The following is a 26,571-nucleotide window of genomic DNA, read 5'->3' on the forward strand; positions in this document are numbered from 1 at the left end:
GTCTCTTACTTGTCACCACACGCTTTGTAACTTCACACTGCTCAGCAGAACCATCCTCTACAGGGCGTGGTTAAAGTCAATGATGAAACAGCGGATGCGAAGCCGGTGACATTCTGGCATCAAGCAAAATGAATTTCCAGCAATCGCAGAAAAGGCTTAAGCGCGCTGCATCTGCTTTGCCAGCAAAATTGCTTTCGCTTGTCACGGTTGCCTGATTGGGCAACAGCTGGGAGTCATCGAGGGCTTGTGATGGGGCGTCTTGGAGGATTCAAAAGAGAATTTAGATTATATTAGGACTCATCTGGTGAATCTGGGATTGCCAGTAGCAACTGTCGCAATGCAAAGGACAGCTCTCCAAAACGCTATTCTGGACTGATCTCCTGAAGAAAGTTGTTCTGAGGTGTCAAAATATCATTCCCATGATGTGAGAAAGTTTCCAGTATCACAATGTCGTTTGGCGCCTGCGCTGGTCACACGCAAGAAGGAGGAAGCAGAGTATTTGAAGTAGCAGCTGGACTCTAGGCTCGTCGCAGCGGAATGAGAGAGTATTTCTGAAAGAGTATATGACGATCTCGAGCCACTAAAAACCTCACAGTTGTATCGAAGGACGCAGGGAGCAGCAATTACTTACCTTCTTCAGAGTGCTTGCACATATCTTGGGCCATGCCAAGACCACCTGCAGCAGTCTTTATTCTATCAGCATTGCTGATCGCATGCGCAAGTGCTTTGGAAGGGACACAAATACTGGATCCGGCTGTTGCAAACAAATCCCGGTGAGAGCTCAGAACGGCAGTCTGCTTGAGAAGAAGCACTGCATTGCCGATGGTAAGGTGCATGCACTTTATATCACACATGAAATCTTGTGTTGTTGAACGCAGGACGGGCAGTCACATGGAATGGCTGGAGCAGCTGCGCGTGAGGCTGCCAGGGTCTGTGGGTGACGCCTTGAGCAGTGCACAAGAATCTCTCGCAGCTGCTGCCAAGCATGTGACACCGGTGGAAATCTTGGAGGTATGCCTTGGTCCACAGCCTCCTCCTTCAAAGTATTTGTTGCTGCAGTATGCATCAGCGAATGAGACTCAAGGCGTGCAGCATGATTTGCATCCCGAGCGCACAACAAAGCGGCTGACAAGGGCTTGTTGTGACAGGCGGTGAGGGGCTCTTGGGATCTGTTGAAACCGGGAGGCAAGCTGCACCCCACCTACATCATTGAGCACCAGGGACACTTGGTGTTTGAGGTGGTCCTGAGTGTAGTCATAGCCTATTTGCTCTTCCAGCGATCCTACAAGCCCTCTGCAAAGCAGGAGAAGCCGCTCACAGAGAAGGTGCGCCGCCTCCACAGACCCAAGAATTGCATGGAGCAAGACTGTGCATGTTCACTACTGCTTATGCTCACTTTACTTCTAAAAAGAAAGTGGTTTCTGATCCGGTATCTATCTGCAGGAAATGGATGAGCTCTGTGCTGAGTGGCAGCCAGAACCGCTGTGTGGGCTGCTCACAGAAGCCCAGAGGAGTTATGAGCCTCCAGTTATTTCCAGGTCAGTGTTTTTTTTTATTACACCAGCATTGCCACCTATGATTCAAGCCTGGGGATTGTGCTCCCAAATGCATGCATCTGCTTTACATGAGAATCCTGATGGAATTTCATGGTCCCGCAGTTCTGCGGGAGTGTATGTTGTGGCCAATGGCAAGAAGGCGCTGAACATGGTCTCCTTCAACTTCCTGGGGGTGGCAGGCGATGCCAAGATCAAGGTGCCACATCCTCCCTGAAAATGTATTCCCCTGTCCTTTCTGGAAAGCATGCGGTGGTACACCCCCTGGTCATGCAAGGCTGGAAGCAATTGTGTTTATTTTTGCAGGAGGATGCGCGCAACACAATCAATAAATACGGGGTGGGCTCCTGCGGGCCGAGGGGCTTCTACGGGACCATCGATGTCCATCTGGACTTGGAGGTGAGCGCCTGACAGTCTGCTGTGCGCAGAGAACATCCACTGGAGCATGATCGTTTGGACCGTCTGGTAGTAAAGAAATTTGTAGTTAGCTTGGGAAAAAGGCCCTCTCGTATCCTTACTGTTGGCTGCCTGACACAGTTGTATTACCGGTTCGAATTTTCTGGCTTGCGTGGGTTCCTGCTGAATCTGCCATACTCCACAGGATGACATGTCCAACAGTGGCTGTGTCATGGAGCTCTTGACGTTGTTCTAGGATGCTACGTAATATGGGCAATGTGCGCAAACAGCATGCGACAGCTGCTGGTGTGTGCAGGAGCGGCTGGCGAGGTTCATGGGGACGCAGGAGTCCATAATCTATGCCTATGACCTGGCCACCATCCCCAGCGTGCTGCCTGCCTTTGCAAACACGAAGGACCTCATTGTCTGTGACGAGGTGCATGACCTTCTTGAGAGCACACCCGCCTACGCATGCAGAACAATCTGATAATGGCGCCTGCTAAGTTGCTGCCGAGGAGCTCTTTCTTGGTTGAGAGGATTGCTTGCAGACATGGAATGTGAGCGGAAGTGTTCCAGCGTGCACGTGGCTTTGCATGCAAGCTGGATGCTAAGAGCTCCATTTATATCTGCCATGCATGCTCCTTCGTGCAAGAGGACACTGTGGCACACCAGTATGAGCAACTGGGGTTTACTGATAAGCTGACGTAGCTGGCAATGCTCTCCGAGGCGCACATCAGCCTTTCTTTGGTTATCTGCTGTACTTCCGGGGCTACTCTGACAAGGCATCTGGAAAGGGATTGTCTGATTTTCTGTATCAATTGAAGCACTCTGAAAACTTACTGAAGGAAATACCGTGGTTGCCTGTTCAGGGCGTGAGCTACCCCATCCAGAACGGGTGCCACCTGTCGCGCGCGTCCATCCGCCGGTTTGCCCACAACGACATGGCTGACCTGGAGCGCGTGCTCAAAGAGATTGACGCAGAGTACCGGCGGCTCAGGCGCGCAGCCCGTGCCCTGCTTTCAGAATGCATGAGCAATTCCATGATTACCCTCGCAGGCATCATTGGATCGGTGCCCATGCATCAGGAGACTGCCCGTGGACCCGCTGCGTCATTTGCGCATGCAGTTCGTTTGGCTGTGCTTTGCTGCAGAGAACACAGTGGTGCTTCTTGGCCGGGGAAGCATGCGGTTGTTGCTGCCAGTGTTCCCTTGGGAGGCCGCCCTTCCCCTTAAGTTTGGCGCATGCTTTTGCTTCGCATGTCTGCACTTCTGAAAAGCGGAGACATAAGGCCGGACGAGGACTGTAAAATAAGCGTGCAATGGTTGCGTGTGGATGTTGTGCTGATTGGTGTGTGGTGGGGTAAACGTGCAGGAAGCCTCTGAACAGGCGGTTCATAGTGGTGGAGGGCATCTACCTGCACTCTGGGGACCTGGCGCCCCTGGCAGACATCTACCGCCTCAAGGAAAAATACAAGTGCAAGCCGCTCCTTCACCACACCTTGCAACGCCCCTTTCATTTGCTTTTGCAGAGGAAGAAGACCCCATTTTGAATCAAAGCCATTGTAGTTCTTGCAAGATCCGCCATGGCTGGGCAGGCATGGAGGGGCCATACTTCCCTGACAAGAACTTGCAAAGCAGAGGAAATGGAAGGCCCTCCGCACATCAGCGCGTATCACTGCTGCACAGTTTATGTTTTGGGAGAATATCATTGCTGCAAGAATTTTGTGCCCTTCTTGCTGGCGAAAAGCTGTGGTATCTCTGTTGCGGTGACTGATGGCGTTTGATTTTGCGCCGAGCAGGTACAGGTTAGTCGTGGATGAGTCGCTGGCGCTGGGTGTGCTGGGGGAGCATGGCCGGGGGGCCTGCGAGCACTGGGGGCTCAGGCCGGGCGACGCAGAGATCGTGTCCGCCTCCATCGGTGCGCAGCAAACCATCCCTTTCACCTTCCATTTCCAGCCACACGGAGCAATCCCTATGGCGCAGTGCCCACCCTCACAGACTGTGCAATTCCTTGCAACACTGCCTCGAGGGGTGCAGCGTGGGGCCCATGGATGACATGCACTGCTGGCTTTGTCTGTGAATGAGCATGCACACGGTCTTGACAAATTGTGATTTATATTTGGTTATTTGCCACAGATAGTGCAATATGTCGTCGCAAATGTGTTGCATACATCCTGAATCAACTCACACTTTGCCGACCTCAAGCGCTAGCTCAGTTACGGTCTAAGTGCTGAACCCTTTATTGGCCAATGCTCGGCCACCACATTTCCCCATGCATTAGACGAGCGGTTTTGAAGCCTGAGCCCTTCCCTTTGACAGCTATCTCATTCCCCAAAGCTCACACTGGCTTCCCAAAGCTGACGCTGGCTCGCATGCATGCATGGGCAGGCAACGCGCTGGCATCGGTGGGGGGATTCTGCGCGGGGGATCGTGAGATTGTGGACCACCAGCGGCTGTCGGGGCTGGGCTACTGCTTCTCGGCATCGCTACCGCCCTTCCTGGCCACCGCCGCCATCGGCGCTCTGGACACTCTCGAGACGGCCGCACCACGCCTGCTGCCGGCTCTGGCCGCCAACGCGCGGCTGCTGCGCTCGCGCCTCGCCGACACTCCAGGTGGGCCCCCGATTCTAGCTTCCTTTTAAATAGCACGCTTCTGGCATTTTTCGCGTCCAGCGCAATGGGGTTGCTTTCCTGTGTGTCATCAAGTATGCTGCCGGCCCAATTTGCAAAAGCGCGCCTGCTGCGCTCACGCCTCGCCGATACCTCAGGTGAGCCCCACTCCTCAGCTGTATTGCCGAGATCAGATTACTGGCCGCGGGTAACCTGCTTGGTCAAGTAACGGCCATATGGGCGTGTACAGGATCCTGAGAAGAAGCTATCTAGCAGCCTTTGATGCCCAGTCTGCGCAGTGCAAAGCTAGTCATCATGCGTTTATTCTGCGCTCGCCCCTGCTCCCTGCTTTCTCTTGCGCTCATCTTGGTTCGCCCTAATAACCGTCTGAGCTCTTAAGAGTGCGCCCTTTGGAGGCTATCACTCATTTGCGCAATCCATGATCCTGAGTGTGCTCTCGTTGCCTGATCAGGCGTGGACGTGGTAGGAATGCCTCGTGACGCCCCGTCGCCGGTGACGCATGTTCGGCTGACGCAGCAGCCGGAGGCGCCAGATCAGGCGGAGGCGCTGCTGCAGAGAGTGGTGGACTCGGCGCTGAAGCGCGGGGGCGTTCTCTTCACCGTACATCGCGTATCTCCCCTGGACCGCATCCGCGCGGCTCCCTCTATACGGTGCGCCCCTTTGCCGACGATGCAACTCGTCGTTTTCTGAGTGCCACAAGCTGTCTCACATCAGTCGCTGGCACCTGATGGCGCAGTGCCGGAGGTTGGTTGTATTGGGCTGCGCCTGGTGTCAGATAGCTCATGTCCCCAAGAGCCGGGGGGGCATTCATCTTGGTGACCCAACAATTGCAAAGTACCAGCCGGATTGCTCCAGCATGTAGACGAAATCTGAAATGACAGCAAGGATATGGCTTGCTAGATACTGTGGTTCTACGAAGCGGTCATGTCAGAGGAGCCTTTGCTGTCAGAGGCAATTGCCCTCTGCTCTCATCAAGCCCACATCTCCGGCTTTGTGTGACTTTGACAATGATGCATTGCAGGGTGGTTGTGACGGCGGTGCACACAGAGAAGGATGTGCTCAAAGCAGTTACAGCGTTGGCGACGGCTGTGAAAGAGGTGTGCAAAGTGTCACGCGTCGCCACTCGCAGCTCATACATGACCAACACAGCTGCCTCATGAGCGCTGCACAACAGGCAAACAGCTCGGTCCTATCATGGCCTTGCGTGGCATAATTTTGCCATGCTTATTTTGAGTGGGAAGGCATGGAAGAACAGCCTGGAGTGAGGAACAACTGTGTATGAACCGACCATCTATTTACTTCCTCTTTGAGTTGACGAGCACTGCAGCCCTTTAAAGTATTAGATCAGGCAAAGCTAGCTGCACTGCCAGATTCTGAGGAGGTCCAAGATATATGGGTATAAGTTGGGAATGACACAATTTGTCAGTCCTCCACGGACCAGGGCTGAATGCAATCATGGCTGAATGCACTCATGACTGATTAAAGGAATAGACAGAGGGCAACCACGCCTGTACAGGCAATGTGATCGAGGCGGTCTCTCGTGTGAAAGAGATCATTGGAATATATTGGTTATGAAGCTCGAACTTACATGTGTACATTGCATATACAGAAATGCAGTGCCCATGCAGAAGCACGAACGTTTCCACATCTCGACATGAAGTGCAAAGGGCCTTCATCAGCCAGATAGGCAGCCTTAGAAGCTTGGAATGAGCACACGCTACTTACTAGCAGTGCGGCTTGTATCCTGGCTTACAAATGCAATACTCCATCTCGGCAGCCGATGGCAAACTTCACACTCTCTTGAGTTCTCCAGAGCTGAGCAGGACTTTAACACAAAACATAAAAACTCTCGCAGCCCTGATTTTCACACCATGGTCATGAGACTGAATGCCACTGCCCTGAGGCATGAAGGGATCCTCAAAGTCCCCTTGCAGGCCTTAGGGCAGTACTCCTAACAATTCCTTGACCGCTCTTCGGAGAATTCTTTGAGCTCTGGTCATTCAAGCGCGATCCCATGCCCTTCAACAGGCTGCACAAGCAAAGCTGGCAGCACTGCCTGCAAGCAGAGACGCAGACTACATCCCAGATGCTCTGTCCTTCAAATACAACACCCAAGATTACTTGAGAGTGGGTGAGATCAGCTTGATCCAACCAAACCAATGCTGCAGCCATCAGTATGACATGTCTTTTTGCACCCACCAAGGAGCGACTGCCTTACCATGTTCGGAAAGAAGTGTGCAAGCCGAGCAGCAAGCAATTGATTGACTGCAAATTATACAACAGGGACAACCCCCCACAAAGCACTCAAAGCCCTGGATGCAAGTCAGCCAAAAAGAAACCACCGTCCTAAGGCTGCAACGCACTTCATCTTTGAGAAAAATAGCCTAATGGAGAGTTTCTTGAGAGCAGAGCAGGACAATGCAATGTTTATACCGGGGCCTCTTTCAGGATGCACAGCAGCGCACAGCGCCTATGATTGTTCATGGCACAGCAGCCAAGTGCACAGGGCATACTTCCACGCCCCAAGCCCTGCAGTCCCTGGCAGGGGACTCTTCATCAGTGCTGCACGACACAATCACACAAGCACACCACATGTTGGTCATCTCTGGGTAGAAGTGGCGAGGCGAGGTGCGCATGGGCAGAACTATTTGATGAGAGGCCCCTGGTCTCCGGGGTATTAATGCAGGGTCAGGCGGCTGGGGGTCGGCGCATGGAGTCCTGAGAGGTGTCCATGGTGGTGGCGGGCAGCCAGCGCATGGGGCCCATAGGCATCCCTGGCACCATGCTGGAGCCGCCCGCTCCAAAATCTGACATGCCCCCACTGCTGGCTCTCCCCGCCTGCACGCATGCCCACAAGCACACCTTTAATAATCATGTTTCCACACTACTTGACTCTTTAGTTTTTGGCTTGGGTTCCTGAAGGTGTCATAGATATCTTTCCTCTCTTTTTTCTCTTTGGAGTCCCTCACTAAAGAAGCAGTGTCTTGCAGTGCATGATGTCAATGGCACGCAATGAGTCTAAAACCATCATGAACGCATCAGGTTTCAGCAAATGCACGAAGCACACGGTGTATATTAGCTGGAAAATTGCCTTGCGGTGAACAAGGTTACTTGACTTGCAGAGATGGCCATGAGAAAGCCACATGACAGGTGGAGCAGCGCACCGAGGGGGAGAGGGGCAGCAGGCTGAGGCCGCTGGAGGAAGCGACGCCCATGGAAGCGTCGTGTGTCACATAGCCGCGCATGCTGGCATGTGCCGGCATGCCGCCGTCGCCGGACTGCTGCAGGGACTGCATGCCCTGCGCTGGGATGCCCTGCACGGGCTGCCCCACCGCCATGCCTGCACATGCCAGCACATGACTGCTTCATGCATGCTCCAGACACCTCATCTTCCTTCTGCATAACTGAGACCATTGCTTGCGGCTTGTGAGTTCCTATCAGAGCTCATTGATGCGCAGGAGATGTACTCAGATAATATGCTTTTCTTGCAGGTACAAAAGGGCACAGGTATCACCTGCGCCATAGTGGGGCGGCATCTGGACAAGATGGGATGGACCGGCCTGCTGCATCAGCGCCGCTTGCATCATCATCTCACTCTTCTGTTTCTCCACCGTCCCCACACGCTCCTGTTGATCCCAGATCATCACATCACCGTCATGCATATGACATCATACAAAGATTAGACAACATTGTGCATGTGTCACGATGTCAAAGCACATCACCTTGAGTACATCTGACAAAACATTTCAGTTATATTCTTGCTCAAATGCCGGTATGTGAGGCGATAGTGCAGCATGGAAAAAACACTGCCCAGCAGGAGCAAATCATTGCAGGCAATGGATGCAGGGAGCATGATGAGACTGCACCTCTAGGAATTTGTTCAGCTGCCGGAGCTGGCCGTTCTCAGCGCGCAGCTGCGTCACGACTCGGATGGCATCTGTGATTATGGAGGACTTGTCTGTCTTGGCTGCCTTGCCTGGCTCCAGCACCTTGGACAGCTCTGAGAAGCTGCAGCAAAAAACATGAATCATTTAACAGGGCTGCTTTAATTACTATACTCTTGCAGCAACATCACAATGCAACGCATGTATCAATAGGCGTCCTTAGGGGATGAACAGGAGTTGCAAGGCGCAATGCACCTCGCAAGGCAGTACAAGGTATGCCAGCAAATGTGCTGCTTCATGCACAACTTTCACTAATCTAGCGCTTAGTTTCAGATTGTTTTAAATAGCTTCAATCCTGAAGGCCTGTTGCAAGGCAAGGCGCTAGAGGACATGCCTGTCGTTCAAACGTTCTCGTCGAGCCCTTTCACGCCCGGCTTTGGTTCTCGCTGCTGCCGAAGAGTCTGCTGGGTAGGATCGTTTCCCCTTCTCCTCACTTTGCGCCGTCGAGTCATGCTTCACACCGCTGGGAGTGTGCCCTCCAGATCCTCCAGAAGCTTGCTGCTGCTCACGACCTAGGTCTTTCAGGAACGTCTCCAAGGACTCGCGCTCGATGGTCTCTCGGCTGCGCTTCCGTCGCTCTTCCTCATCCAAGCTGGGCTGCGGCTCCTCGAAGAACATCGCTGGGGATGCCTCCATCGAGCCCGTCTGAGGTTGAGGTGGTGCCGACCTCTGCGGACGCACGGAACGGTTGTCATCAGCCACATCATTTTCAGCCGGGCACACATCGACAGGGCAGTGGGTACCAGATCACCACAGCGCAGCAAGCAGGCTCATTGTGAGAAAGATATTGTAGAAGGGCAGTGAAGCCCAAAAGCCCCACCTGCGCCTCCTGGCGCAGATGCAATTCGTCCAGTTCCAGCTGCAGCACAGTGTCCGACCATGTGTAATTCAGTAGACCTCCAGAGGGTGAGAAGTTGTCTTGGCCAGGCACCCAGGCGTTGTCCATCTCCAACATTCCCTGGCCCCAAAACCACTCGCCGAGCTGATCTGGTGGGCGGAAGAGGGCAGGACCAGGGAAGCTTGTGTCTAGTAGAGTATCCGTGGTTGCTGAGATCCTTCACGGGCTATGGGAGATCAAGATAATGTGCAGGAGGCAGGCTGCCTTCACGTGAGGACGTGATGGCTGCGGGGCACTCGTAACTGGGTCTCACCGGGATCATGGACTGCCCAAAACATTGGATCCTCTTCAGGCACTTTTCGCTATGCAAATAGTTGTACCACAAATTTTGACCGATGTGCATGTGGCCTCTTTTCAGCTTCAAGGTGATCAGCTTGGATTGATTGATCATGATCAGGTCAAGTCAGGACAGATTTGAATGTAATTACATTGATGCAAATATTTATAAATGACTCATGACCCTGATCAGAAAGGAATTTTGAACTTTGTTTTACCGTAGACCTACGTAGGTATACCGTAGACCTCAGTGAGACTGTAGCAGCAACTTGCAGTTCCTGTTTGATACCAGGTGGCCGCCTCGGGCAAATGTGGGTTTCAATGGCCCATGACCCATTGCACTGCCAGGCATTCACTCGCGGTAATACACACTGTCAAGCCTGAGCTCAGCAAGCTTGCAGGCTGCTTGCTTGCGCAATTCTTCCCATTTGCAGCGGCCGCGGCAGATCCCCGCTGCGGCATGCTGGAGTTGTGCAATATATGCCTGCACAACCCCAGCCTGTCAGGCCCTGAAGAAATCTCAGAATGATGTCAACAGCATAGCGCCTGCTGCGGGGTGACACTACGCGCCCTCAGTCGCGGTCATTACAGTCACCAGCAGACCTCAAGCCTTGCATGCTGATCTTGCATGTACAGATACAGTCTTGTGCGCAGATCCAATTTATTGCAACATTAGTTGAACAGGAACAGAACGACAAGACGAGTCACTATGGATCTGGACACACCCCAGCATGCGTCAAGGAAAGCAGACGCCAGTAGTACTGCAGCTGGGTGTTGTCAAGGGTTCCAGCCATAATCTTGTAGAAGGCTCAGCGCAACGCCGTTTGTCCAGCCAAAGCCGGCCTGCACAGGATACTCTCCGTCTCCTCCCGGATCGCCTGGTTTGCTCGCATCGTACTTCTCAAACTGCAAGCACAAGAAGCCACTCAAAATTGGAGGAACTTTGGCTTGCCGAAGTTGACCCAAATCCCAAGCACCGCCTACCCATCAAGACTCCGTAACACCTTTTCCTTTCCTTTGCCAGCAAGCTAGTGGTGACAGCAGAACGATGCAGGAGCAAACACGACGGTGCAGTTAAGACATCGTCTTCTTCTTTCCCAGCAAGGCCAAACCATAAGCACAGCAGGCGAATGCAGCAGCAAGGGTAGCAGCAAACCATTTGTCTATGCTTGCGCCAGGCTGCAAAGCAGGTCTCCAACCAGGCCTGCGCAAGCAGCCGGCCGTCGGGGCTGGCGCGCATTTGTGCGCGGCCGACGGCTTCAGCCGCCTCGATGAGCATCGCCTGAAGAGGCGGCCATGCGTTCCGGCCGTCCCACTGCTGCCCCGTCTCCGACAGCGATGTCGCTATACCCCCTCGCTGCATTAGGCCTAAGTCACCCAATGTGGTCGTCAGTATAGTAATAGGCTTAGTAATAGGAATGACTACAAGAGAAAAGGTGATTTCCAATGTCTAACACGGCCGATGGCTCCCAGTCAAGTACAAAATTTCTGAAAGCTTGCAGAAACCTTCATGAGCCACTCTTCAGGTGCGGGTATCCTGCCGAAAGGAAACAATATTGGGTAGGGAACAGCGCGCACCTGATGCCTGAAGGGAGTTGAGGCATCTGGTGGCCTGTTCAGAGCCCGGAGCTGCCACGCCCGTCCACAGAGGAATGTATGAAGAGGCAAAGACGCCTTCCGGTGCCTGATGAGCGATTACTGCCTCTCCCCCTGATCAGGATGTTAAGAGAAGGCATGAGCAGCTGTACATCTGTCCTCCGACAAGCTTGATATTGTAGCGTCACTTCTCAATGTGGAGCAAAGCACAGCTTTCTTGCACCGGCAGCACCTGTAGCGGGTGGTTGCCTGTCGAGGATCAGGTCCTTCCAGCATGCAGATGACTCGTGCCACATCAGCGCATTCATGGCCGACCGCCTTGACTCGCTGGCACTGCTGTACATCTCCTGCAGGCTGGGCTTCCCAAGGATCTGCACAGCCCAACGCAACACAGCCTCATAACACCGCATCTTGATGCTGACACACAATTCTTTCTCCCACTCAGGCAGAAAACACAACTAGTACATCAAGGGAGGCAATACAGCAACTGCATGGGCAATCGTGAATACCCAGCTGATTCGCAGGAGCCTGCTAGAAGATCATCCAGGGACTTTGTGAGTCTCAAGCACATGCGCCAGGAGGCACACCTCGGCAAAGCGCGCCATGTCGAATTCAAATTTGAAAAGGAAGGCGTTGAGGTCAGCAGGGATGACTCTCGTCGTCTGCAGTGATGCCAAGGAGCGGCCATCAGCCATCCAACGAGAGGAAAAGTCCCAGCCAGACTCTGCTGCACTAGCAATGTCCCTAAACAGGCCCTCTGCTTCGGTCTTGCTCCCTCCGAGCAGGGCTGCTGTGGCAACATCCTCCCTGCACATGGCACATGCATTGATCATCTCTGCCGGTGCTGCCTCTGTGCGCAGATACACTTGCCAGCTTTGCCAGTGCTGCTGCTTCTGTGCGCAGCATTAGCTAGTGTATGAAAAGAAGGCTTGATGCAATGGTACAATGTAAGGCTGGTGGAAAGACTCCTTTCGCATGTAGGCCTGTCTTAGATGACTCTAGCACTGCAAGTTTCTAAATGGTAGGGGTGACTTCACCTGTAGGATTCAGGGCGGGGCTGTGTGGTGTTTGCATAGTAACGGGACAAACTCACAGTGCTGCCATTTGGCCCAACCAGTCGGACAGCCTTGGGCGGCTGATTCCAGTACTTGTACTCCTGCTGTAGCGCCTCAAAGGCCTCCAAAAGGAACAGAGTATCTCTCTTTGCCTCGTAGATGAGGCTCACCATGCTGCTCAGCAGAGGAGGTTGGCTGCATGACAAATATCAGAACAAGTTGACTTCAGGGCTCTCACACAAGACATGCCTCACAGGGGAGTCCAAATCACTCTGGAATGGTTCTGATGCAGGCTAGCAAGCTGTAACTCCTAAATAGCTAATAAAAATCTAGTGAGGAATTTATACCTGCGATTGAGATAGTATGAGCGGGAGCCATTGGGCACGTGGCCATGCTCTTGCAGAAGGTGAAGCAGATTCTTCACAACAGTCTGCATGGCACCATGATGCATCAGTAAGTCTCCAGATCATTTCCCATAAGCAGAATTTGCTCGCTCTCTTTGCATGTAACTTTGAGAAGCTACTGATGGTAGCATGAGAATTTAATGAGGATAATTGACCTCTGCGCTGGCAGGCATCTGGCTGACAAGCAGTCCCTTGACCACCCAGTAGGTGTCCCAGTAGTACAGCTCTCTAAATCGTTGCCCAGGAATGAAGAAATATCCCGGCAAGGGCAGAAGAGTGTGCCGTTCAGGCTGCTCCTGTACGCTGTCTGCCACCTGTTTAACGGTTAAACTTTAACCACACCAAAATGCAGGCTCACCACTGACGTTTGCACCAACAATCATTTCCTGCTTGCTGGGTGCAGACACCTTTCGGGGTCTCGAGCACTACGGGCCACGTCTGCCAGCAACGTGGATATTGACCATATGCCGCATCAGAGCATATGATACACATGCCACCTGAAAACTGAAAACTGAAAACTTTACTGTCAAACACTGCAGCTGTGGTGCCCAATCCCCACTAGATTACCTTGCGACATAGCTGCGGCCAGAGGCAATGCAAGGCAAGTGCCCACGCCTTGACTTCCTCATCCTCGATCTCAGGCATGAAGTTGCAGGGATCAGAATTGAAGTCTTGGGGCATGTGGTCGTCAAGATCACTGCGCATCAGGAAGCCACACATCCAAAGAATCTCTCAAGGTCCAAGGAAGGTCAAGGTCCAAGGTCCTGCTGCATGCAGGAATCAAGCAAGCAACAACTGTCAGGCACTCAGAGGAACGTTGTCCACCTTCCCGGTCCCTCAAAGTACTGCGTCGCCAGTAATAAATGGTCATTTGGGTGGCTATTTGTCATCACTACTTCCCTGAAGGCCTGCAACACTTCAGCTGAAGCTGCCTTGAGAGGCAGGTCCCTGCAGCAGAAGAAGAAAATATCTTTTCACTCACAATGATAAGACTTGAAGATGTGTCCAAGTGATTCGAGGGATTCACGCGTTCGCAACATAGCAGATGCCTGCAGCTCTGACACCATCTGTTTTTGATCCAGAGATATTGACGAAATGACAGTGACAACATGATCGGTGTTTGGCGGTTGACACTTACACATATGATTTTGAGTCGTCATAAAGCCCCGTATTATGCAGAGTCTTCATCAGATCAGCATCCTTCCATATGTCACACATCCTCTGGAATAACGCCACCGACGTGCCAGATACAGCAGCTCACTCTGGCTCAATGTCTAATACGTTATCCAAGTGCTTTCTACATTGAAAGATGGTCGAGCTGCTCGACTCGAGCACTTCCTTGTCAATTGGCATGGGGCAGATGACTCATCATGTTTCGAATGCACTTTCCGACAGCTCCAGATCTGGCCGATCTGTTCCTCTTCAATCGAGATTTGGACTATCTCTTGAGATCTAAAAGGGACAAACCATTACAGTGTATCGTGAACGAAGGCACAGCCAAACCATTCACTGCACTGGTAAAAAATGGGGTCTCACAGACAACTCCGACTTGTCTGTGAGACCCGAGTTGTCTGTGAGTCACACCCCGGTACCCCCAACTTGGTGCCCCCCTTCAGCCAAAGGGCACCACAATATTGCCTGTGATCTATTTGTGAAGTCAAGACACCAACGTTGGCATGTACTGTAACACAGGCCTAGGCTCTCCCAATGAGAACGCACGCGCAGTGCATCAAAGCCTGCTGACCCCGCCGATATCAAACGACCTGCATGAAATCAAACAATTTTTAAAACAGCAATGAGCCCTTTACTCAAGTTTGCAACGCAGACACCTAGAGCAGGCATGCACAGGGTACACACTTGCTCAACTTGCTAAACTGCCACGTCATGCCCGATTCGATTGTTCCTGAAAAATTGTTCAATGACATGGCACCGACCCACCTCTTGGTAGCAAGGGTCGGCGCTAGATACCGGGCTTTAGCCGCAATGGTGTTGCCATGCGCAGAGAGAGCTTCAAGACCTTCTCAGCACGAGTGCTGAAGCGCCTCCGCCGCCATTGCAGATAGCCGCTACGCCAACGCTGCCATTGTTAGCTCCCAGTACTGTCAGCAGCCGCACAATTATTGCTGCTCCCGAAGCGCCAATGGGGTGGCCTAGAGCCACTGAACCTCCGTGCATGTTCACCCTGCACGGTGTCAATCCATGCCTTGGCAATCCCACACAGACCGCTGCCTTGCACAAGTGCAGCATTCAGAAGGCTGCGTCAGAGTTTTAGATCGTGTCAGGATGTCTTTTGCTTTGACATGCAGTTAATGGTAGCAGCACATGTGATACCAAAGCTTATGGCTTGAGCACAGTTGCAGTCTCACGGGCTGTGTAGCATCCACATGTTGCATGAGAAGCCATGAATTTTGACGTGGAGAGGGCATGTCTGCAGCAGAGCAGGGCGCCCACAACGCACCGCTCAGGGTCCAGTTGCAGCAGCCTCCGGTTGACAAGGTCCACAACGCTGAATGCCTCGTTGATCTCATAGCAGTACACCTGGCTTGGGGCCACGCGCGCGGCTGAGATCGCCTTGGGAATGGCCTGCGCCGGCGCCGTGGTAAACTCCTGCGGCGCCTGTGCTGCGTCTGCATATCCCAGCACTGTACCGAGCACCTGGCGTCAAACAAAAAGTAGCCATCAGAGACAGAGGAACTAAGCCTGCCTTCTAGCGGTTATTTATAAGGCCTTGGTAGGCCGCTCTCTTGCTCACAGATCCAACATCAGTGCTTCCTCTAAGAGCGCAACACAGCAGATAAAACCGTCAAAGCCCAGCGTAGGGCAGAAGATACATGCCATCTAATGACAAGAGAGATGGACGCACCTTCAAGCCCATCGCGGCAGCTTTTGCAGCCGACATCAGCACAAGCGCAGCCGCTCCATCGGTGATCGGCGATGCATTGCCGGCCGTCACGGTGCCCTCGCCGCTCGGCAGAGGGAACGCTGGCCGCAGCTGCCGCAGCCGCGCAGCGTCCAGCTTTCCCGGAGCTTCGTCCTCCGTCACCATCGTTGACGGCCGGCCTCTCTTGCCCACCACCTCTATGTGTATTACCTCCTGCAACAGCAAGATTATCACTTACCTGCAGCCTCCTCTCAGATGCATGATAGGTGATCACGCACTGCCAGAGGCCCACAGCAACAACATGCCTTTGTGCATACAAGCTAGACATCCCTTCTATACACCGAAATTTGTTGTCCAGGATAGTCATCACTACAATTGAGCTGGCAGCTTTCGATGGGGACAGGTGCAGCAACGCACCGACTTTGTATAGCCGCGCTCCCGGGCTGCTGTCGCTCGGTCGTGACTCGCAAGCGCATGGGCGTCCTGTTCCTCTCGGGAGATGCCATACTTTGCCGCGCAGGCCTCCGCGCACTCTCCCATATGGACGTCGCTGTAGGGGTCCCAGAGCCCATCAGAGATCATGCCATCTGTCAGCTGTCCGTGGCCCATGCGCAGGCCTGATCTGGCGCCCTTCAAGTAATACGGAACATTGCTCATGCTCTCCATGCCTCCTGCCACTACAACCTCATTGGCTCCTGCATCCGACAATCCAGTAGTGTCATTGCTGCAAGTCTGGTGCAGGTTGTATTTCTGCCCATGTCCTGACCCTCAATCCTCATCAAACTGAGTGCCCCCAGGACCGAGCCAGGCCTGTCTTGCATCCTGCCTTCCCTACCAGGTGCTCTCATGATTAGCAGGTCAAGCTGGCACCTAAGGGTCCAGTGGATTACAAAGTAGTTGCAGTACCAGATCGGGTCAAGGAGAGTCTGAGAAGTGTACAATGCAAGCTGACGGGGTAATTGCTGCCAAGCATTCGCAGTGATTGATGGGATGGGTGATCACCTGTCTGGATGCTCTGAGCTGCTAGCATGACCGCTTTCATGCCGGAAGCGCACACCTTGTTCACAGTTGTGCATATTACGGATTGAGGTAGTACCGCCCCAAGAGCCGCTTGCCTTGCAGGCGCCTGGTTTGCCAGGCACAGCGTGCTCATTTCTCAGAGAAAGCAAAGGCGCCACTTGGAACCTCAATAGTGATATGTGCGCAATGGCAGCTGGGGATCACAATTTTGACTGGTCTCTGCTGGGGAATTTGGGGAGGCACACCTGTCCAAGCCCTGCACTGAGCACGTTCCCCATGAAGACCTCCTGGACCTGGCCTGGCTCCAGCGATATTCTTTCCAAAGCCCCTGCAATGCAGGCACCACTCAAGATAACACTAACACCATTGCAGCATGGACATTAGCGCCCGGTGGTAAACCAGGTGGGCAAGTCACGATGCTAAAATGTCTACGTTTAGCGGGAGGCATTAGAACACCTTGTATGGCGAAGGACCCCAGCTGCGTGGCAGATAAGGAGGAGAGTGAGCCTTGCAGACTGCCAAAGGGTGTGCGCACTGCGCTCACGATCACTGGGGTGCGGTCTTTCTCTGTGCACAGCACAAAACAGAATGAAACCTTCAAGGCACTTCAGCTTTCGCAAGCCACGTCAGTCGCGAACAAATTATGATGCTGCCAAGGATATCTGGATTCATAAGGTTGCTTTCATTTGTATGAAGCAGGAGTGCAGAAAGGGTTGTTCATGAATCAATAGGTCCCTACCTCCCATTGCGTGCATGCTTGCCGTCGTCACGATGCTCCTGTGCAATTGATAATTAAAAGGTGCCAACAAATTCGATATCTTCTCCAGGCTATTTACTGTCCACCTCAGCTGGTGTGATGGGGGAAGTCGCATTGGTATCGCCTGAGAATTCTTTTAAAGCAATCTGAGATGCCTTGCGATCAACGAAGGTATGTACGTAGTATCAATTTAACGTGGATTTTGCAGCAAGTCTCGAGAGATACAATACAATGTGACAGGGGAAGACAAAGGTCATTCTTGGACTGCTGAGTCAGGGTGCCCGTAAATTACACGCAGGGAACTACGGATCAGGACATTTGGCTCCAAATGCACACAATCGACTCACTTGAGGAACTAGATCGGCGGTGAAATCGTCAATTGTATCTTGTCACATTCAAAGGTTCTACCAGCCTGTGCATTTGCTACTTGTGGCTGCTTCTCATAGCTTCTTGGGCGGCTTTTACTTATTTATCCCATTTCGATCGCAATTAGTACACCAACAGTTGTTATTGTCTGACATCCTGACACGATGTAATCAAAATGATTTCGATGTTCATCTAAGATAGTTCATCTGATCCATAGTCAGGTTAAAGTTCCAGCTTAGGGAAGGCATGCCGTGAGCAACTAGGCCTTTGAAGGGTTTCTCAGAACGGATGATGCTTGCCTGAATGGTTCTATAAAATCGAGATAACAGCATGTATGATTTTGCGCTGCGACACAAGCTGCTGCGCCAGTTTCTGGGCACATCGTGCAATCTGGTCGCTCAGTGCTTTTGCTCGCCTGGGTCTCGGACATCACTCAATCAATGGGCCGAAGGGTCAGCCATTGGAAACTTTAAAGCACAGATAATGGTCCGAGATTACCGTCCAGCTAGTGCCGCGCTGCTCGAGTATATTAATGCTGGGATCCTGACAGGCAGTTACGCCCACCCATCTGATCACAGGGGCCAAAGCCTGCCCAGTGACAGGAGGAAGTTCTCTACTGTCCCTGCAAGGCACCAGCAGCACCAGCAGGAGCGCAATGCTGACATCATTGCACACCTGAAGAGGCCCCAGCGGGCACAGAACCTGGAGGAAGCGCAGCGGCTGAACAGCATGCACGAGTGGCCGGTGCGTCATGCATTCTCCTGCTCTCAGCATCACTCACTGGCATAAGCATTTCTTGGGCTTGTTGACCACGGCTCTTGCAGGACTCTCCTCCTGCATGCATGTGTTGTCCCTCACAACCTCCAGTGTCTGCCTTGGGCTTGCCAGGGCGATAGCAAGCCACGCATGCCTTCTCTGATCTACCTTTTGCGACAGTACCTCAAGAGCCACCTTCTTGTCGAGGAGCCGCTAAGGAGCTGATTGCTGACCAAGCCAACAAGTATCAATGAACAGCGTGGGACACTGTGCATGTGAATAACGGTTTGTCATTTGGATCATCCAGGTGAAATGCAGGCCCCAGTTAGTGAAAACATTGAGTACCAGCTTGGCCCAGGCATTTCAGCATCAATCGGAACGAGTAGAGTGATTTCTTCATGCACGCAGGTGATAGCATTCCGGCCGGACGGTAGCGTGGAGCAGGCGGTGCAGACGTCTGAGACGCTAGGATTGGCGCCGCGGGACGTGTCGCTGTTCGCGCCGCGGCCGGCGGGGCTGTCCAGTCAGCGCGCCACCATCACTCCGCGCGAGGACGCGCTGCTCGTTCGCACCGAGATCGCCGCTGCCATTGTCAAGCGCGATGCGGCCTACGTCTTCCCCTGTCGGTGCGCGCCCCTGCACACACGATTACCTCTGCAGTTCCGTATAAAGGTTATGTCAGGCGTCGGCTTGGGCTGCTCTTATGCCATATCAAGCGCTGGGTACTCCCGCTGCGCACCTACTGATAGGAGATGATGACCTCAAACTATGACTGGGCACCTTAGATGCATCGTGGGGCTACATTTAATAGTGGCGCCCTGCGTCCGCTCAGCTTACTTGGCCAACGCCGGCTAGGAAAAATAAAGCCGGCCTTGCCCATTTTTTGTCAGGGAAGCTGCTTCAAGGTGCATGTATGCTGGCGCGCGCAGGCGGGACCGCGACACGGCGCGCTTGGCGCAGGCAGTGTTAGACCACGTAGCTGAGGCGTCGCCGCTGCCCTTCGAGCTGCGCGTGCTGGAGGCGCTCCTGGACGAGACGGCGCGCCAATTCGAGCGGCGGCACCGGCGGCTGGAGCTGCTGAGCGTGTCCATCGAGGAGGACATCTCCAAGAACCTGCGCAACATCGGCTCTGACCTGCAGCGCCTGCTGCCCATCCAGCGGTGGGGACCTCTCCATGCGACAAACCACGTCTTTGGTGTCCGCCTTATACTTCATAGGGATGTTCAAATTATTTTCCATAAATTTCAGCAGGAGCACCTGCCAAGGGAATCGACACCTCAAGAATGAGTCAACATGCATGGATGCTATGCAGCTGGATGCAACCAATCAGCAGGGAACCTGTCATTGTTCCAAGCCCATTTCTGCTGCATGACAATAAAAATTGCCGTTGCAGCTCAGAAGAGCTACTTCAACACTGCATCAATGTGCTTTCATTTAGACTGTTGACCAGTGCCGCACTTACGGTCTTGCAGGGCGCTTACAGAGATGTAGCAGGGGGAACAGAGCCTCACAGTCTAGGACTCAGCATTAGTAATATGTGCACGAGCTTAGTCAGCCAATTCATTGCTTGCAGGACGCTGACAGAGATACAGCATGATGAAGCAAATCTCACTCTGTGAGATTTAGCATCAGTGATAATGATGTAATCTCAGTCATCCCGGTTGTCTTGCAGGGCGCTGACGGAGATGCAGCACGACGTGAACCAGATCTCACAGTCCAATTTTTAGCATTAGTAATATATAAATAAGCTTATTCATCCTGCAGGGCGCTGACGGAGATACAGCACGATGTGAAGGAGGTGCGCGAGGCGATCCAAGAGGTGGTGGACAACGACAAGGCGCTGGCGGCAATCTGCCTGAGTGATGCCCCGGAAGAATATGAGCCGGGGATGGCGGCGGGGGGCCGGCAGACGCCGAGCATGCGGCTGGCAGCCGCGCTCCTGGGAAGCTACGAGCGCCAGATCCAGTCCGTGGAGGGCTCCCTCAGGGTGAGTTGCTCTGCCTGCTGCATTGCGTGTTGCTCCCTATCAGGTGCTTGCATTGTAATGATCTTGGGGTTGAGCTTAATCTTGACCTAAAACAAATTATATAGGCGTTTTTGCTGGGAGCTGCACTCCTCCTGGCCAGTCACAACCTGCGTCAGTTGCGCCGAAGGCAGTTCTAGACACTGTGCAAGTGCCTAGCGCTGCCTCAAACACCAGTGTTGCAGGTCTGGCAGCAGAAATATAGTGTTGACTCGCAGTCGAGACCAAGTCAAGGCAAGACTCCCAGGCTGCTAGGGGTGCTGGGAAAGGGACATCCGGGTGGGGCCTGTGTTGGGGCCATGGTGCAGGGCATTGCCCTCACATCATGCACTACTGCTTGCAGGGCCCTGCCGTCGATCGGCAGCAACAGCACAACCTTGCTCAGACAGTCAAACAGTGTCCCTTCTCAGAAAGATGTTCATGTAGTAATCCAGTGGACCCTAAGGTGCCAGCTTGACCTGTATCTGCCCGTTACCCCTGTATATCATCATTATTATTATTACTAATATTATTGTTATTATTATTATTATTATTCCACGTTTTCCAGTCCTTAAGGACGAGGTCCCCCTGTAAATACCCCACAGGAGATGGCGGAGAACCTGGAGGTGTTCCGGGAGGTCTGGAGCATGCACCTGAGCGCGACGCGCAACCGCATCATCCGCATCAACCTAGTTGTGACCGTGGCCGCATTCGCGCTCTCCATCTGCATCGTGCCCGCCTCCTTCTTCGGCATGAACCTCCCCCACGGCCTCGAGGTGCGCCCGACATTGAAGGATGGCACTGTGACAAAGTGTGGGCTGCACAGCTCGGAAGAAGTGAAAGAGGTGCTCAGAGACCGATCAGCACTGGTTTCTAGAAGGCTCACATGCACTGTCAATATGCACCTGGTGTGCGTTCTGGTGGAAGACTTGGGCAGTCCATTGGCTCGTGCACTGTCTGTCCGGTGACTAGCCTCGAAGAATTGCCCAGAGGAGGTGTCAAGCGGAAAGACACATTTGAGATTATTGGCCATCTGGCGCAGGACGACCCGGCGGTGTTCTGGCCGATAGTGGCGGTGTCGAGCGCGGCGTCGGTGGCGATGTTTGGCGCGGTGTACGGCTACTGGCGTTTCTGGCCCAACCGGCGCCACGAGAAGCGCGTGCTGGATCTCAAGGCACTGCGCGATCTGCTGCTGTACCACGTGGACGACCTCGAAGATATCATGGCCGCCCTCAAGTCCCGCCACGACTCAGACCTCCGTGCGCGCCTTGGTCTCCTTCTAAAAAAAATTGTGTATCTTATTTCGTCATGTTCAGCGTGAGCGGCTGCAGAACAGGCACTGGTGCAATCGGGAAGTGGTTGGTGATCCGTTGTAGCTTTTGGGGATGCTATGGTGAGGGCCAGGCGGCCAGACACCTGCAATACTCTGGCGGAGTACGCATGTCAGGTGTGACATATGCCGGTGTGATGTTGGCAGTCGTAAGGACCATGTGTATGTACCCCTGCATGACGAGGCTGGTTGATTGGTGATGCAGAGTCCTCCAGCGAGACAGGCATCGACCAGCAGGAGTTTGCCACCCTCGTCCGCCAGGTCATCAAGAACCGCGAGGTAAGCCGCACCTCTGATCGACCCCGCAGGGAGCAGCATTCCAAGTCACCACATGCAGGCTCTCCTGTCATGGTGAACTCTTCTTTGCAAGGACACTCCTAAAAGTGCCTCCATGATGCACTCCGAGATTAAGGAGGGTTCCTTTGGGCTGTAGAAAAGTCCTTTGAGATATGTAGGTCAAACACACTTAGTCCTCACAATGCTGAATGAAGTGTATCCTCAGAATGTTGATTGACGTGCGGAAAACATTTGTTCTCAGAGTGCTATACGAGATGTTCACAGTCATCGCATGCATGTGGTGTGCAGGTGCGGAGGGACGAGCTGGATCTGCTGTACAGGGTGTTTGACACCAACAGGAATGGATTTCTGGAGTTGGGCGAGGTGGTCAAGCACCAGGAGCACTTGGACAAGTCCTATGCCACAGACCAGGCCATCGCCCGCGCGGCCACGGCATTATTTTGATTTGTTTTCTGTACATAACTTTAGTCACACATTTATACAGTCATTGCTTGCACTTCCTCGTATTGCTTGCACTCTCCCTGATTATGTAATATATATACATTGAATGCTTGTCTCAACATTTATGTACTTTACAATCGTGCGGTCTCTACCATACCTATTAGTTTTCTCTGCCAAGCTATGCTGACTAGTAAATATTGTAATGTAAACCCACTTTACTAAATTGCCATCCTGTAGTGTACATGTGCTGCTTTTACAACACAAGTGGCCTTCATAAAATGCAATGGAACAAGCAGCTGCAAGGCTATCCTCCTTCTCCTTCGCAGTCTTGCAGACTCACGCTCTGCAGCTTCTGCTCAGCCAGCTTCTCACGCAGACGCCAGGCAACGTCAATCTCTGAGTTTAGGCGCTCCTGTAGGCACTGCATCTCCCGCAGGTCCGACAGCCGTAACCGCTCAAGTGCCAGAACTCTGCGCAACAGACCACACCGCGCATCAGCTTTGCTAGCACAGCGCTCAGAGAATCTGCAGAGAGTTTGTTCCCCAAGAGGAGCATGAGAGATTGCCATGTCAGATCCTGGTCATCTCATTTCTCCTGCTGCAAAAGAGACTTGCATTTCTAATTCAAGACCAGGTGTCTGGGAAACATTGCACCCACACAGCCGGCCAAACACATGGCCACCAACTGACCTGTTGCACAAGCTTTAAAATAAGAGGACTCAGCCTTTGTGAACAAGCTGAGGCTGCAAGGAATCCTTGCTCACAATGGTCTCACCTCCTCATCTCCAGCTCCAGCTTTCCCAGGTGCCCCTGCTCACTTTGGATGGCCCTGGCAACCTCCTCCCATGCAGCAGACTCAACCTTGTCCGCTTCCACCCCTCCGCCCGGCTGCTCCGCACCCTCTCTTAAGCCTGTGCACCCAATCACACCGATGCTCACCTTGAGTCTCTGGGGCCCATTTATCAAGCAGGGAAATCCTCATGCTGCACGCAAGCCTTGCCTTGCCTTTCAAACCAGGGATGAAAGGCAAACGGCCCTGCACAGCCATGGCAACCCAATCCACAGAGAGGTCTGGCTTGCCAAGGGATGCATGCTTTCCCCAATAAGTGTCGTTTAAGCATCGCGATTTTGGCAGGGCCCCAGGTCTGAGCCCAGGGCTGATGTGCTGTGCACCTGTCAGGGCTTGCGTGCTGCGCTGCAAGGCGTGCGCGAGGTTGAGCTTCTCGTGCACAAGTGTCGCCTTGGACGCCTGCAGCTGCTCTGCCAGCTCTCCAGCCGCCACAACCTCTGCGCGCAGCCGCTGCACCTGCTCACACCACACACAAAATCGCTTTGAACCTCTAGAACCCCTCCACCCTCTTTTGAAAGTGTAAGCTTGCAATGCCCGGCGCAATGCCCACACTCGCTAGTGCCACTCCCCATGACAGAGGATGATCCAATTACTTTCCAATTACTTGGTAAAGTCCTGGCTTTGATCCTGACGTCCGGTAAATGGTTTGTTTTAAGGATGATGCCATGGACACTCCCAAGGTAAATCACAACATATGGTGGGAGGGCATATGGAACCTGCCGTGCCCTGCCATGCCAAGCCTCCCCTGCCTGATGACCTCAAGACAGAACTGAGCATCTGCCGAGTGATGCACGGCACTTGCTTTAGAGGCCTCTGTCCCCAATTACTTTCAGGGCTTCAAGCTGCGAATGGGAGATACCCAGGTGACGGCCTGCTGCGCGTGGCTTCTGGCGCAGCGCTCGTTCTCCTTCTCGACAACTGCCGCCTTGGCCTGCGCCTCGGCCGCCTGCTCCAGCCGTTCTGCCTTGCGCTTCCAGTGCGCCACCTGATCAGCCACCATCACACATCCTTGACACGCATGCACCCACGTGTGTGCTGAGCTGTGTAGAAGAACGGATGAGAGAGTGGTATGCAATGGAGGGAGCACCTGATGCTGGGCGCTGGAGAGTGCGGTCTTGGCCAGCTGCATCTTGCCCAGCATGCCCGACAGCTCCCCCTGCAGCAGCTGCATCTCGGCCCTGTCCCGCGCAGCCGCCTCCCTCTCACTGGGCCCCAACTCGCCTGCCACGCACGCACTATGTTTCTCATCACCTCAATACTTGGGGAATGGCACTTTCATCTTGTAAAGAAAGTGTCATCATCAATGCACACTGTTTCTGCCAAAAGGCAAGCAGCATTTCCCTACTTCTGAGGGGGAAATTTCTCTTAGGTGCTTGGGCATTTGTAATCGCTATTGATATTGAATTATGCTGAAAAGAAGCAGAGCGAAGAGCGGCGCACCATAAGCTAATCTCCTGTTCTGTGCAAGCGCTGCTTCTGCGTCGGCCAATGCATGCTCCAAGGAGGTGACCCTCTCTCGCAGCTGCTGCCGCTCTGCATCGCTCCTCTCGTGCTGCTGCCTCATCTCCCTGCGCAATAGATCATCTCCCTTGATGATACTGCCCCCACGCACACCCCGGAAGTATCCAACATTGCCTTGCAGAGCAGCGTAGACCATCTTGCATGCATCCTGCCTGGCATCAAGCCATCAACATGATTTGCATCCTTCAATTCCTGTGGAAAAACAAGGGGGCTATAGTGGAATACCATAGCCCTCTTGACGATAGATTCAGGCAAGGCATTCTGCGACAAACCTTATGTCCTGCGCTGCGCAGTCGCTGCCAGCCACAGTAGCCTGCAGCTCAGCCTCTGTCAGCCTCAGCCGCTGCCGCAGATCTGCCGCCTCTGCTTGCGCAACCTTCGCTGCTTCCGCATGCCCATCCGCCTCTTCCTGCTTGACACACCATCATTCACTACTCCAGCATAATCCCTGAGAGGGCTTGTGAATTGATAGAAAGTACCACCTGCAGTAATTCAGGTGGTCTGTCCAGCCGAGGCATATTGTACCAGCTGGCAAGGTTTCATGAAGGTGGCATGTGTGCACCTTCATGCCGATGACAGCCTCCTCCAGCTCGTCTCTCTGCCTCTCCAGCCACTGCACCTGCTCCATCCGCCTCTTTGCATGGCTCTGCAGCCTGTGCACACACCAACACCTCATTACTGGAGTGCAATCGGTGCAGCACAATCGGGACAAGGTGACGCCTCTCAAGGCTTGCGGACCACGTCAGGGCTGCAGACGGCTTGGCGTATGACTCAAGCTTAGCAATTTCTGGGCCTGAAGGAAGTGCGGCTTGTGCAATGATTGTGAGGCTCACTTGTGTCTCTCGGCTGTGAGCTGCTCCACTTGCCGCTCCAGATCTCGAGCCCTGCTGCGCTCCAGCTCGGCCTTATGGGAGGCCTCCTGCTTGGCTCTTTGCATGGCCAGGATCCGGCCCTCATACTTCTGTTGTTCGACCTGTACATGACAGCCAGCCTTTATTTTCTTTGGCTGTTCAGTTGGCTAGGGAGGTGATCATGTCTGCACGTAGGGTGAAGGTTGTTCGGCCTAGTGAGGCCTAGGCTGAGCAGCTACCTGTAAGCCTTCCAGGACACTGGCAAGGAACCCGTTCTCCTCCTTGAACGTATGAAGCTTTTGTACCAACTGCAACAACAGGGTTAATTTAATGCTTTGGGCTGATGTTGCATGTTTTGGAACTTATGCACCAGGTACTATATTGGCCACCGTTGCTTTGCAAGTATTAACGAGAGAGCTTCTTCGGTTAGGTGCAATAAGAAATGTGGCAGTAATGACGTTATAAGTACCTCTGTAAACGTATCTTTCTTAAAGCTCGACGCCCTGCTTGGCAAAGTCTGGACCTTCACAGAACCCATTCTCTTTTGCTAAAGGGCGTCACAATCCATGGACATCCCTGATGTCAACCAGCATGGTTTCTTATCTACGTGCTCGTGTCTGCGATACTCTGGCACTATTTGGTCCTTGTTTACTCCATCTTGTTCTGTACAGAGCCAAAGGAAGATATGCTCGGGCCCTGAAGTACCACAGCGCTGAGAAGGAGTCAAACAAGGATCTTGAATTTACCA

At 53.2% G+C, this 26,571-nt stretch overlaps 6 protein-coding genes across 6 annotated transcripts; 2 read left to right on the top strand and 4 right to left on the bottom strand.

The window, feature by feature from the left end:
• Positions 1–1,220: 1,220 nt before the first annotated feature.
• Positions 1,221–5,739, top strand: COCSUDRAFT_17160 (PLP-dependent transferase; the record flags this gene model as incomplete). Its single annotated transcript, XM_005646321.1, has 11 exons — positions 1,221–1,325; positions 1,444–1,538; positions 1,659–1,752; positions 1,860–1,952; positions 2,266–2,385; positions 2,819–2,931; positions 3,321–3,422; positions 3,748–3,866; positions 4,337–4,561; positions 5,031–5,229; positions 5,601–5,739. Coding segments are annotated over 11 exons (1,404 nt in total), but the record flags the coding sequence as incomplete, so codon positions are not given.
• Positions 5,740–7,267: 1,528 nt separating this feature from the next.
• Positions 7,268–9,478, bottom strand: COCSUDRAFT_42874 (hypothetical protein; the record flags this gene model as incomplete). Its single annotated transcript, XM_005646322.1, has 6 exons — positions 7,268–7,417; positions 7,744–7,919; positions 8,094–8,205; positions 8,446–8,587; positions 9,053–9,192; positions 9,344–9,478. The coding sequence occupies 6 exons, from the start codon at positions 9,476–9,478 to the stop codon at positions 7,268–7,270; spliced, it is 855 nt and encodes a 284-aa protein (XP_005646379.1).
• A 996-nt stretch (positions 9,479–10,474) lies between these two features.
• On the bottom strand, positions 10,475–13,457 carry COCSUDRAFT_37140 (glycoside hydrolase; the record flags this gene model as incomplete). The annotated part of the gene is made up of 9 exons (XM_005646323.1): positions 10,475–10,603; positions 10,854–11,065; positions 11,276–11,371; positions 11,526–11,664; positions 11,881–12,100; positions 12,331–12,543; positions 12,696–12,778; positions 12,908–13,066; positions 13,320–13,457. 9 exons carry the CDS (start codon positions 13,455–13,457, stop codon positions 10,475–10,477), a joined length of 1,389 nt encoding a protein of 462 aa, XP_005646380.1.
• A 1,305-nt stretch (positions 13,458–14,762) lies between these two features.
• On the bottom strand, positions 14,763–17,408 carry COCSUDRAFT_37141 (acetyl-CoA acetyltransferase; the record flags this gene model as incomplete). Its single annotated transcript, XM_005646324.1, has 8 exons — positions 14,763–14,934; positions 15,211–15,407; positions 15,616–15,846; positions 16,051–16,328; positions 16,636–16,759; positions 16,899–16,981; positions 17,110–17,220; positions 17,393–17,408. The coding sequence occupies 8 exons, from the start codon at positions 17,406–17,408 to the stop codon at positions 14,763–14,765; spliced, it is 1,212 nt and encodes a 403-aa protein (XP_005646381.1).
• A 698-nt stretch (positions 17,409–18,106) lies between these two features.
• Positions 18,107–22,605, top strand: COCSUDRAFT_56289 (hypothetical protein; the record flags this gene model as incomplete). Its single annotated transcript, XM_005646325.1, has 9 exons — positions 18,107–18,159; positions 18,355–18,520; positions 18,941–19,158; positions 19,462–19,692; positions 20,297–20,519; positions 21,140–21,310; positions 21,577–21,793; positions 22,070–22,143; positions 22,450–22,605. The coding sequence occupies 9 exons, from the start codon at positions 18,107–18,109 to the stop codon at positions 22,603–22,605; spliced, it is 1,509 nt and encodes a 502-aa protein (XP_005646382.1).
• Positions 22,606–22,906: 301 nt separating this feature from the next.
• On the bottom strand, positions 22,907–25,909 carry COCSUDRAFT_42877 (hypothetical protein; the record flags this gene model as incomplete). Its single annotated transcript, XM_005646326.1, has 9 exons — positions 22,907–23,072; positions 23,377–23,512; positions 23,775–23,907; positions 24,311–24,436; positions 24,539–24,672; positions 24,892–25,019; positions 25,245–25,381; positions 25,535–25,625; positions 25,806–25,909. 9 exons carry the CDS (start codon positions 25,907–25,909, stop codon positions 22,907–22,909), a joined length of 1,155 nt encoding a protein of 384 aa, XP_005646383.1.
• Positions 25,910–26,571: the final 662 nt, after the last annotated feature.

Source organism: Coccomyxa subellipsoidea (genome assembly GCF_000258705.1).
Source record: "Coccomyxa subellipsoidea C-169, whole genome shotgun sequence".
Taxonomy (NCBI): domain Eukaryota; kingdom Viridiplantae; phylum Chlorophyta; class Trebouxiophyceae; family Coccomyxaceae; genus Coccomyxa; species Coccomyxa subellipsoidea.